The sequence below is a fragment of the Capricornis sumatraensis genome, chromosome 23 (assembly GCF_032405125.1).
Source record: "Capricornis sumatraensis isolate serow.1 chromosome 23, serow.2, whole genome shotgun sequence".
NCBI classification, from domain to species: Eukaryota; Metazoa; Chordata; class Mammalia; order Artiodactyla; family Bovidae; genus Capricornis; species Capricornis sumatraensis.
The window spans coordinates 19,800,739-19,814,109 of record NC_091091.1 but is presented as its reverse complement, the minus strand read 5'-3'; the positions used below and the strand labels follow the sequence as shown (position 1 = coordinate 19,814,109).

Sequence of the window (13,371 nt, the reverse complement as noted above, 5' to 3'; positions counted from 1 at the left end):
TACAAAGGAGAGCTTTCTTCCTTCTTTCCCTTTACCTCTCCTCAACTTCCTCATCTCCTTCCTTGGGCAGAGGGAGCGTTAGACTTTGGCATGGCAGTTTAGGTAAACAAGGGAAGGACTGATTTCCTGTTAGATCCAGCAAACATCTCCCAAACAGTAACAACATTATAGTCACACATGCAGCTAATGGTCTGTGAAAGAATGTGTGGCTGGTGGGGGAGCGTGTGGTGACTGATGACTGGATTCCAGCACAGAGGTTACCCGCAGCTTCTGGCGGGATCCGGTTTCCAAAAAGGCCAGAAAAACCAGGCCAGGCGGCCAGCCACCGGCTCTGCTCTGTCTCAGTGCCCACATCACACGTGTGATAGGGGCAGCCAGTTCTAATTCTTGGAAAAAGCTATATAAGGGTTGTGCTGTTACGCCTCTGAGTTGAAAGGGAAGGACACGGGAAGATGTGGCTGGCATGAGTTGTAACTAAAGGAGGAATGTTAACAGAATACCACCCACCAAATTCCAGACAGAACCAAAAATGTCCGAATATTTTTCACCTTGGCATTCTTCAGTCTCACAGAAATTGAAGTATCAGGAACTCAGTTTACCATTCAGATGCCTAATTTATTCCTATTCCACAAAGACTTCCATTCTATGAGGAGTATACTGGAAATCAAAGGGGAATGTATCTTCCTACTATAAATTCCAGGTAGTACTGGGATTCACAAGTTCAACATATTGGAAGCAATATACATGCATAGCAGAGTGCATTAGCTATCTTATCGAATATCTAAGAGAGCCAGTGGCAGTTATAAGGAGCTCTCCAATTAGCTGTGTGTGTGAAGGCATGGTGTGGATACAGCCGAGGATTTGGTCCCCTCTGGACAAGCTCACCGTAGTCTGTGCTGGGCCTGAGCAGGCCCTCTTGTCTCCAGCCAATGTATATTAATTTCCTCTACTGGAAAAACTACAACTAAAAAGCACATTTTCTACTAATGGTAGAAACAAGGGCACGCCACACCTTGCAGTATTGGCTAAAAAAAATCCTTTCTCTGGATCTACTTATAAATCAAAGTTAGACGTGGCTGATTATTATCTGGAAAAAAAAGTTTAAGTTACTGGCCACCAAGTACATAACATTAGAATGAGGATAAAAGTAATGTCTTGAAATTATGAGTTTTGTAAGAAAACTGAGTAATAAATATGGGACTATATGTTACCAGTAACAATGCCCTTAAAAGCCAAAATGCTGGGGGAAGCACCTCAAAGGCAAGTGATAGGAATGATCGCTTTTTTTCTTTTTACCATCCAAGGTCACTCTCAACCTTGAAGAATCAAAACAGAGCAAAGGTATACCTTAGAGGCACACTGTCTCAGTTTGAAACCTGGCTAGTTTCCTGCATCTTCTTTCAAGTGCAGCCACAGTGTTCAAATAGACCTGCCTCTGTTCTCTGAAGACAGAAAGCTCAAGCTGTATGGCCACACCAAAGAGAGGGGCCTGGCCTAAGCAGTTCTGGGGCAGAGGGTCAGGAGAAGGACTTAATGACTCCCCCAAACTTGGAATGGAGGTACTGAATGTGAACAAGGGACAGTTTCAGAACAGAGAAAAACAATGCTGAGGAACTGTAAGAGGGCTCAGAGACGGGAATAGCAGCAGGATCGAGACCCCAAGGCCAGTGTCATTTGAGGAACGTTTGCACAGAGCTCCACTCCACCATCTTCGAGGCAATGCTAATAATCCATCATTGTCATGGGCACTGAATCATACAAAAATGAGGCTGCTGCCCTCATTGAAAGCACAATGAGACAGTTTCTTGCTACCTCAGCATCTTAGCGTCTAGCACTACCATCTCTTTAGTGTAGAACTACTTTCCCAAAACACTGAGAATGCAGATATAAGAAGGATACAGCCTGAGCTGACAGCTCTGACTTGTCCGTGTCTTTTAGGAAATCTCTCAGTGCCCAGAGGTGTGTGTTTGATTCTGGCTGCTCTTCACTGCAATGGACGGTCTGGTGTGGCTTGCCAAATGCCTCTGGCATGGGCAGAGAAGACCATACCAGAAACACACTGTGTGCCAGATGGCTTCTGCAGGATGTCAGACTGGACGAAATGGCAAAGGCAAGAGGGTGGGATGGGGATGTGTGAAGAGGACACGAAGGGGAGAGAAGCTGCCATAAACCAATCCCAGGGGAGTATTTTTGTAGTGTACTCTCGGGCACCAGATGATCAGCAGTCTACTCAGCAGGGTTCAGTTAAACCAACAGGCCCACCGAATCCCCTACACAGCATTACAGGGGTGAAAATAAGGGGAGAATTGCTCTCCCATTTCTCTGTGGGAATGACAAAACCGACCAACAGCTGAGTGATGTATATCACAAAATGGGCTTTAATGTCTCCCTCTTATAACATGATAGTGCTGTTTAAACTGGAACTGGCACCCAGCTCCCAAGACTAGCTTCCTATGAGGAATGACGCTGGCAAGCCCCTGGCTGCCATGCAGCCGGAGCAGCTCCAGGCACTCGGCTTAGTACAAGATCTGGGGTCCAAATGCCTACACCTGCTGCGGTTCACCCGCTCTGGGGTTCTGGAGCCGGCAGTGTAGATTCTGTGAATACCGACTACACCAGATACCAGTCCACTTCCCGGTACTAGCGGCTCCCTCCCCTCTGTCCCCCACCTGCCTCATCTGCCCCCCGCAGTATTGCTGGTCTCAGCTTTGTGAGGTACTAAGAACACGCTCCCTTTGCAGGGCCTAAATCTCCATCGTCACAGGTTTGAATCCTCTGTTTTGCTTTCACTTAAAACATCTTGGAAGCATGGCTTGCCCTGTCCAGAGGATTCTTGGAAGCCACATCCTCCAAGTTTCTCCCAAGCTGATGGCTTCCTGTCACGTCCAACACGGTAAGGCGATTCCAAAGAACTGCACGTAGGAGTGAAGACAAACAGGACTTGATCTTCTTCTTATACCCAGTCAGCCCTTGTCTTGATCGCTTTATCTCTTTCTTTCATTAACACGCACGTCTGCATGTACACAGAGGTCTGGAAAAATCCTCTGAAAACTGGAAGTACTTTCTGAATTCCTGGAGTTATCCCTTTCATCAAGTGATGTTCAAACTGCAGACTGGTCTCTGCCTTCCCAGATGGCTTCCCGTTGCTTGGCTTCCAGTCGTTTTCTCTCTGTAAATAAAAGCAGCGTTAAAAATAGTAGTATAACTTCACATCACCAGTAGCTTTCTCTTAATTTGAATTACAAGGCAAATTTTAATCATGAAATGGGTGGATTCCCTGGTTTTCTCTTACCTGATTCCAAGAGTTAATATTTTTAACTTTCCAAGTGCTTTGTAAGTTGAAACAGTGTTAGCATTACTATACAACAAAAAGAGAAAGGGCTGGGCTAATAGAAATTAAAAGAGTATGGAATAGAAGTCAGAACCAAGGAGGATCCAGATTCTTATCTTGCTATTAAGGTTATTTATTTTAGTTCTCTTTCTCAACTGCATTAGTGCTTCAGTGAAACTGGCCATTATTCCCAGTCTACTGATCTTTAATAAACTGTGGAAAATTCTGAGAGATGGAATACCAGACCACCTGACCTGCCTCTTGAGAAATCTGTATGCAGGTCAAGAAGCAACAGTTAGAACTGGACATGGAACAACAGACTGGTTCCAAATAGGAAAAGGAGTACATCAAGGGCTGTATATTGTCACCCTGCTTATTCAACTTCTATGCAGAGTACATCATGAGAAATACTGGGCTGGAGGAAGCACAAGCTGGACTCAAGATTGCTGGGAGAAATATCAATAACCTCAGATATGCAGATGACACCACCCGTGGGCTTCCCTGGTGGCTCAGACAGTAAAGCGTCTGCCTGCAATGCGGGAGACCCAGGTTCGATTCCTGGGTTGGGAAGATCCCCTGGAGAAGTAAATAGCAATCCACTCCAGCACTCTTGCCTGGAAAATCCCATAGACGGAGGAGCCTGATAGGCTACAGTCCATGGGATCGCAAAGAGTCGGACACGACTGAGCAACACACACTCTCTCTCTCAGGTATGTAGATGACACCACCCTTATGGCAGAAAGTGAAGAGGAAGTAAAAAGCCTCTTGAAGAAAGTGAAAGAGGAGAGTGAAAAAGTTGGCTTAAAGCTCAACATTCAGAAAATGAAGATCATGGCATCTGATCCCATCACTTCATGGGAAATAGATGGAGAAATAGTGGAAACGGGGCAGACTTTATTTTTTGGGGCTCCAAAATCACTGCAGATGGTGACTGCAGCCATGAAATTAAAAGATGCTTGCTCCTTGGAAGGAAAGTTATAACCAACCTAGACAGCATATTGAAAAGCAGAGACATTACTTTGCCAACAAAGGTCTGTCTAGTCAAGGCTATGGTTTTCCCAGTGGTCATGTATGGATGTGAGAGTTGGACTATATAAGAAAGCTGAGCGCCAAAGAATTGATGCTTTTGAACTGTGGTGTTGGAGAAGACTCTTGCGAGTCCCTTGGACTACAAGGAGATCCAACAAGTCCATCCTAAAGGAGATCAGTCCTGGGTGTTCACTGGAAGGACTAATGTTGAAGCTGAAACTCCAGTCCTTTGGCCACCTGATGCAAAGAGCTGACTCACTGGAAAAAACCCTGATGCTGGGAAAGATTGAGGGCAGGAGCAGAAGGGGACGACAGAGGATGAGATGGTTGAATGGCATCACCAACCCGATGGACATGGGTTTGGGTGAACTCTGGGAGTTGGTGATGGACAGGGAGGCCTGGTGTGCTGCAGTTCATGGGGTTGCAGAGTCGGACACGACTGAGCAACTGAACTGACTGACTGATCTTTATAAATATTTCAAAAGGGATCAAGAATATGTTTTAATATTTTTCTTCTACCTTTTTGCTCAAATGGAAATAGTAGCCACTGGGCTTTAGTAATATCTCTTTACTACAGTCCTACGAAAAAAATACTTCACAGGAGTGAAGTATTATTATTTTCAGAGTACTTTCAGGAGCCAGGAATCTTTTGGAATGTCAATTCCAACATGGAGAAAAGACCACATATAATGAAGGGAAAATAAAAACTACTTCTAAAAACAAAAAAATGCACACATCTGGGCAAACCATCTTCAAATTTTAACACAGAAGCTCGGTTTCCATTTAACACTTTCACCAAGACCCGAGACAGTACATCCCATACACGGTTTGGTGACCCAAGCGCTTCACTAGGCGCCACAATACCAGTTCTAATTTCATGGCTAGTCAGTCATTGATCCTGATACTATAAAATGTAGATAATTAAGCCTAAGTGCCTCCTTCCAAGGGCAATTATTTCAGATAATGTCTGTAAAAGATTTTGCAAGTCATGAACCAAGGGGAATTACAGAAATCAAAGTGAGTTTAGAGTTAATATCAATAGTTGCTATTTTGATGTTATCTTTCCAAATTAACAGAATACTTTACAAAAATTATTATATTTGACTCAACTTTAAAGGCAAAGAACTTGATAAGGAAGCTGACTGGCACTTGGAAACGTGAGAAAGAGAAATTTGCTGCTATCTGGGCACCCTCTTGTGGCATTATCTGAAAATAGCAGCAAAGTTACAAGAGGCAAAAAATGGGGGTAAGCAACTTCCCAACTGAAGGCTAGTTTGAATTCAGAGTCCTGGACTCAGCTTGAAGGCAGGCTTAAACTGGGTTGGGGTTCTCCAGGGAGAGAGTACTAAGGATAACTGGCCAGTGCTGGTTCTGATCCTTAAAAACAGGGAAAAGTTAGGAGAGGATCTAAAGGCAAAGGCAACCTTGGACAAAAACAAAAACAAAAACTGGTCTGGGTTCTAAGAAAAAGTGAAGAAACCAGACAAGTGAATTATCAGAACTTAGATATTTTAATAAGCTCAGAGAGGTAAACCAGAAAGGCAATGTGGGGTGTTATAAGAAAGCAAATCCAGGAGCAGTAGAAAAACAGACTTGTGGCCCACAATTCACGATTTAAAAATCAAAGTAGCACTGAAAAAAAATTGTTTTTTAAAAAGCTTGGGGCCAAAATTCCTTTAACTATACTATAACCTGAAAGGTCATGAGGCTGCTTTATAGCCTTTATATGCCATTTAATGTGACTAGTCAGTCTGTTATAGAAATATTAATGCTAATGGATTCGATTTTGGTGTTAGGAAACAGATATAAAGATAAACATATTATCTTTCTAAAATTAGAATAGTTTAGATTTCTGAAACATTTCCTATCCTAACACTTTCTAACAAAAGACTGTACATCTGTATTACCAAATATATGTAAATATAAGAGGAAATTCTGGTGGTAAACCATATGATAAAATCAGCAAGAATAGGGAGACAAATTGAGAAGCACAAAGAAACAGTGAAAATGTGAGGCATAAATTTAGAAATACAGAACATGAACATTCAGAATACATAAATACAGGGTAGGATAAGACCTAAATATATTTTCTTCATTTTAAAGAAGAAATGGAAGCTTGGGGGAGTCAAGTGACTTGCCTAAGGTTATATAATCAGTGAAAACCTGAAGCTGGAACCCAGGTCCTTAGTTCTTAAATCAGAATACTTTCCACTACCCTGACATCTGAAGACAAGATCTGAAAATATTTACACAGAAAAGGAAAATATGTGGGAAAAAAAAATATGATCAGAAAAGTAAAGAATAAACATGTTGCCTTTTACTAAAGAAAAGAGATAATAGCTGATAGACTGCATTTTTTAAAAAAAGCTCCTATTAACTTTAACTCTACCAATTAAAAGAGTAAGAGAAAGCCCAACAGCAGCCATGAGGGCATGGAACCAAATAAGAAGAGAATATTAGTATGAAATGATTAACCTAAAGCCTTGAAGACTTTTATTTCTCAGTATAATAAATAAACTGACAGAAACAATTATATTAAATGAGTTGAGTTCTCACTGAGGAAATAGAAAGTGCTGAAGATGAAAAAGGGGCCAGTCTGGTGTCATGTCTAAAACAATAAAGAAAAGAGATGGAAATTAAAACCTTCAAAATTTACTTCTACACCTAAGAAAACAATGAAAAATCATCACAAAATCTGCTTGTAATTTTTACAGAGTAAAAATCAACATGAAGACTTGAAATACAAGTCTAGTCAAACTAATCTAATTGCCTTCTTTTATGGATTGACAGACCTGGTAGATCAAGGGGGGCTGATATAAAAAACCTCTGTATTTTAGCAAGTTTTAGATTTCAGGCTTACCAAGTGTGTATATGACCATTAATACAGGGGAAATGGAGTCTACCTCACATAAATGTTAAGTGGGCATTTAACTCTAGAGAGTGGAATGGTTATCAATACATTAAGTATACACATGCTATTTACTTGGCAATAATCGGTAAACCGGTCAGTCAGTCTGTAAACATTTTCATCTCTGATCAGGGCCACAGATATAAGTTTATTAAAAGGCAGGTGACACCAAAAATATGGGTAAACACTGCATCCCAAAGAAAAAGATAGGAAATGAAGGGAACTTTACACAGAGGGAGAAAGGACACCAAGAAAATGCTGTAAGACCTAGCCTACGAGTCAGCAATGCAGTGCTGTCCTTGAAGGCAGAGTAACGGAATTCCTAAAAAGGATTTCAGAAGGCAGTGATTGTGATTAGATTTTTATTACAGCTGACTAGGTCTCCTACAGAGATGATTTTACTTTTAAGTTCTTAGTGATTTCATTAATCAAACTAAGGGATCAAATTATTGTTTACTTACTCTGCCTCTCAGGCCTGTGCCCCAAAAGATGGCCTTTCAGAACCAGCCAATTAATCATCCTCCCCCAAGAGTAAAATGACACACAGTTATGAAACAAAATTATAGCCGGCTTTTAAAATGAGAGTAGCTTATTCTGAGAACTCTGATTCCAACTTTAGATGGGAATTAAGCGTTCTGACAAGTGGAACATGGGGAAATTTTACATATGTTCCTGAGTTTGGACTTTAAAATGTGGTCTTATCACTTACTGTCAATGATAAAGGATTACTGACAGAGATCATTCTGTCGTTTTTGAGACTGCATCCAAGTACTGCATTTCGGACTCTCTTGTTGACTATGATGGCTACTCCATTTCTTCTAAGGGATTCTTGCCCACAGAAGTAGATATAATGGTCTTTTGAGTTAAATTCACTCATTGCAGTCCATTTCAGTTCACCAGTTCCTAAAATGTCAATGTTCACTCTTGCCATCTCCTGTCTGACCACTTCCAATTTACCTTGATTCATGGACCTAACATTCCAGGTTTCTATGCAATATTGCTCTTTAAAGCATCAGACTTAACTTCCATCACCACATCCACCACTGGATGCTGTTTTTGCTTTGGCTCCATCTCTTCATTCTTTCTGGAGTTATTTTTCTACTGATCTCCAGTAGCATACTGGGCACCTACTGACCTGGGGAGTTCATCTTTCATTGTCCTAACTTTTTGCCTTTTCATATTGTTCATGGGGTTCTCAAGGCAAGAATACTGAAGTGGTTTGCCATTCCCTTATCCAAGATTACTTTCTTAATCTCTTTTCTTAAGGATTAAGACAAAGATTCCTCAATAAAATGGTAAGAAGACCAAAATAAGGTAGAGGAAGTTATCAGGAAAGTATTTATACTTCAAAATCCCAAATTCCAAATTCATTAATTAGAAAGGTTCCATATGCAATGTTTAACTCTGGGTTTTATAAAGAAAATCATGGAGGACTTGAAAGGGTTCAGAGCAGAATCATGAGTGAAATAAGACTTAATGAAGAAAAACTAAAGTAACCAATGTCATTCATGTTAATGAATATGTAGCTGAGTATCTCTTTACAAACTAAGCACTGTGCCAGACTGCAGAACTCTTGAAGTGGGAAAAAGAGAGGCTATGAGATTTTTTTCCATAGTATCATTAATGCGCGTGTGCACACATGTGTGTGTACACACACGCACAGGCACGTGCACATGCACAGGCACGTGCACACACACTTGCACTCAGTCATGTCTGACTCTTTGCAACCCCATGGACTGCAGCCCACTGGTTCCTCTGTCCGTGGAAGTTTTCAGGCAAGAATACTGGAGCAGCGTGTCATTTCCTACTCCAGGGGATCTTCCCAACGAGACCGAACCCTCATCTCTTGTGTCTGCTGCACTGGCAGGCTGAGTCTTTACCACTGCACCACCATCTGGGAAGCCCTAGTATTAATAATAAAAGTACCTATATCAGGATGCCACATAGATTTTGATATCATACTAATTCTGACCGACTGGAAAATGGTCAAGTCAAAAGTCAACAAAGAGTGTCATGACTGATGAGCACTGTCTGTCATGGATAATGAATGGGGAGCAATGGCACACAGTATGTATCTGTCATTACCGGCATGTATTATTATAATGAATATCAACTTCCCAAGAGTCACACAAACAATAGTATTCTAAATACATAAAGCACCTTTCTAAATGTTTTTATATATGTTAACTTACGTTGCTCAAAGAATTCTCCAAGGTTAGCTGAGTCAAGCATTGCTTTCACTGTGTTAGAAACTGGGGCACGGGGAGGTATAAGAGACCTGCCCACAGCTACATAGCTAGTTAATGGCAAAAACTCTATTATCAGTCCAGATCCTCTCATTCCTAAATGATCTGCCCTTGATCTTTATAGTTAAAAACTGTTAGAACAGAATGGTGTCCAGATGCTTCTGATTTCCAGTAAATACCTAAGAAAAAACTTTTAAACTATTGTATAGATTTCAGTTAGACCTAAGGAAGAATTTTCTGATAGTAAAAGCTCTTAACCACTGGAACAGATAACTAAAAAGAAGCCTGTCATATTCTATTTTCTGAAGACCTTAAATTTTTTTTTAACTGGGGGAAAAAAAATGTTAATTACCCCCCAAAACTCCTTCAAAAGGGAATACAGTGTTGTAGAAGGAACATGGGTTTTAATTCGAGAGGCCTAGGTTCCAATACCACCTCTCCATTTACCAGCTGGGTAACCTTAGGCCAGTTATTGATACTTTACCTCTCTAAAATGGAGATAATCTCATTCCCATCAAGCGTTAGCATAACATGTTATACTGCCAGGAACTTCCTTCAATCCTTTTAATTGCAAAAACCTTTTCATGGCTTTTAATCTTAAAATCTTCGGAAGTGAAGAGAAGAAACAACTGCTTAAAATATCAGGTTCATATTTTCTTTCTTACTCAAGGCAGATATCTCGACCAGATTGTAGGTCTTGAAGAGAGGAACAAAATCCTGCTCTCTCTAGTCTTCCTAATTAGGGAGCACAACGCCTTGCACAGGGGCAATGCCAAATGTAGTTGATAAGAGTATCAGAGGCAACTTAACACAAAAAAATTAATGCCAAGAAAAAAAATATGCACTGGAATCTGTGCTGGACTCACCATAAAATGATATTGCTACTATTACTAAAAACAGCAACAGCTAACATTTATCTATCATGGGCCTGTTTCTCTGTACCTATTATAGGCCTAGAGAAACAGGAAGGAGAGCGTTCCTACAGGTTTTGAAAATGACTAAGTACCTTTTGTGGATTATCTCACTTGATTTCCATTTTATGGGTGAGGAAACAGAGGCCTCCGGAGAGTAAGTAATTTGCCCAAGGTGCCACAGCCACAGACAGTAAATGGCAGAGCTTAGATACAGACCCAGGCAGTCTGACTCCATAGTCTATGATGTTATTTCTTGTGCTGTACTGACCCCCTTCCCTCCAGTGGAAAATTTGGAACAAAAATATCTGTTCTATTTAATATCTAAACAGTACTTTTCATTTTCACAGAAAAAAAAAAGAAACAAAAAACTTTTACGTGAGCAGTTTTAGGTTCCATGCAGGCAATTATTAGAGTATATGCTTAATGCCTAAGCAGCCAGAAGGCTATATTGGAATTTTCCATAGGCATTTTCTCAGATATAAAGAATGACAGAGCTCTGAGACACAATAAAGGAAGAGTCCTCTATAACCTGTATAGTTTTAGCACCAATGGATAGGAGAAATTTATCACAGTGGGCCTCTATTCACAACTAAAAGGCTTCTTTAAAAACGTATGTACCAGGGTACCCACTTAGCCAAAAGCCTCATTTTTAACTTCATCACTGAAATGTCCTTTGTATAGCTGGGCACTTAAAATAAATTCAAGTGCGCCTGTATGATGATGGCCCTACAGAGAAACAGTGGGGTGATACCCACACAAAACTATTGTTGCAGTACCTGTCGAAATATAGGTGACATCACACTCATAGGGAAGCATGATACACTGCAGAAAGAATCACATCTCCTTTTATACATACCACAGTTATTACCCGCTACTTTCTGAGATGACTGTGGTTATGACAGAAATCATTTTCCTCAGAGATAACCAATTAGTAAAGGGTTAAGGACACTGCACATTCCACTTTAATCTAGTTCTGACAGTGTCTCATATAAAAACCAGAGAGATCATCCCCTGTTTCTGTAATCTAAAGGAAGCCTTTGAGTCAAGAAAACATGGGAAAAATCAAACCTGCCTCATTATAATCATTAAGGTTTCCAAAAATTAGCTGGTTCAACTCTGAAACCCTAGCACCTGCCACAACACACTCTGTCACTGGTTATCTGGCCAGTGCAGCTGAGAGTCTGCAAGCTGCCTGCTATCACCAAAGCAGAGTGGACAGGAAGTATTAATGGACTTGTTAGACTGGCAATAAACAAGGAGTTTGAAACTTCAATTCGTTTAATGGAAAAATGAAGCTACTTTTCAGTAAGTGGAACTTTCAGAATAAACTGCCTTCAGATTCCATAGATCGTGGACTAAGGCAATCAGACTGTTTATAGTCTGAAGTTTGATAAAAAGTACTTAAGTGCAATGGTAGTCCCAAGCCTTTACATAGAATTCAATAGCCTATCAAGAGGAGAGAAACATTTAACCTCAACTACAAACTATAGGGAAAGAAAAACCCTGCTTGTGAATCAGTTGAAATATTTTCTGAGAACTCTTAAGTACTGGAAAATAATAAGATTAGGCTAATCTAGATGTGCTCTAATGGAGCCACTCAGGACTGTCTTTAAAGAAAAAAATTACATCCTAGAGTTATCATCACCAATGTCAACTGCTGGCTTTTCCTTAATTTATCTTCTAAGATCTAAACCATTTGATAAAATCATGGCAATCATGGCCCAGTAAAACCACAGCGAATACTGTTTTCTGCCTGGGAGATTACTATGTCTTCATAGGAAAATTTTTCTGAGTCAGGAGCAAGAACTATAGAAACAGCCATGGATGAGCTAGATAGACTGAAATCCATCTTTTGAAAAACAACAAAGGAGCATGGATTAGGATACCCTGGTGTGTGGAACAGGCAAGACATATTCCAACATGTCTTCCTCCTAAATATAAGTCATGAAAACAATGTCAATATATGTGGGAGGCTTCTAGGAAATGGAAATGACAATATGGAATATCTTCATTTTAAAACAAAAAACAAAAAAACACATGCTTTATAGTGAGCTCTAAAGGAACTAAAGAAGAATGCCATCAGCTTCAACTCACCTCGGGCTTCTCGCAGTTTCTTAAGCTCTGCTTCCCGTTCAGTTTTGCTCTGCTTACTTCGAACCCCAAGGGCACTGATGACTAGCCTTCTGGCTAGGGCTGCTGAAGTCTCAGGACGCTCCTTTGCTGGCTGGAGAAACTCTGAATGGGAGAAAAGGAGGGAGCAGAAGGGAGTAAGGAAGAGAAAGCATTCTAGCTCCAAGTGATTTAACTCAGTAATTAACATACAAAATAGACTAACAAGGGCTGCATCAGCAGTAATTAATACAAGCCTGATAGATGAAGATCAGAGGAAATTAACACGGCAAAGCACAAACAACCCTGTCTTCATTATCTGTATTAACACAATTTCCTACAGTGACTCTATCAAACTGCTAACCACAGAGGTAAACTGGATAAGGCTGTCGTCAGAAAACGGTGACTGCAGCGCCTGCAGCTCGCATCTCCCACTCTCTCCAAGTGGCTTCTCCAATGCTATATTTCCAACAGAGCCTTTTCTCTTTTCCTTTTTCCTTAAAAATATTTCTTTTTACACTAAAAATCAAAGTGTATGTCTTTAGAACTCTGGATGCTATACAAGTGCTGGGGAAAAAAAAAACGAGAACACGACCATCAGTAAGAAAAAGCTCCTGAGATTACAGGCTTACCAGCATAAGCTTTAGCTTTGGCCTTGGCTGCTCTTGTGGCCTGTGACAAGGGCCGGATCTTCACCATGGTATGTTTACTACCAAGAGCATCACGAGCTGTGAAGAGAATAAATATATATAAAGAAGCAGAAGACATGAAGATGAGTGATGCAAAATATGTATATAGTTAAGGCTAGTTCTTAGAAAGCATTTCCTAGATGTT

The 13,371-nt window shown here is 40.6% G+C and overlaps 1 protein-coding gene across 1 annotated transcript in view; it reads right to left on the bottom strand.

The window, feature by feature from the left end:
- Nucleotides 1-2,709: 2,709 nt before the first annotated feature.
- The window catches only part of R3HCC1L (R3H domain and coiled-coil containing 1 like), a 59,738-nt gene continuing 49,076 nt past the window's right edge, over nt 2,710-13,371 (bottom strand). Inside the window, exons 5-7 of the mRNA XM_068961489.1 lie at nt 13,170-13,265; nt 12,523-12,663; nt 2,710-3,169 (exon numbers count right to left, since the gene is read on the bottom strand). Coding sequence (XP_068817590.1) covers nt 3,102-3,169; nt 12,523-12,663; nt 13,170-13,265 — 305 coding nt within the window. The 3' untranslated portion in view covers nt 2,710-3,101. The remainder of the gene's footprint in view (nt 3,170-12,522; nt 12,664-13,169; nt 13,266-13,371) is intronic.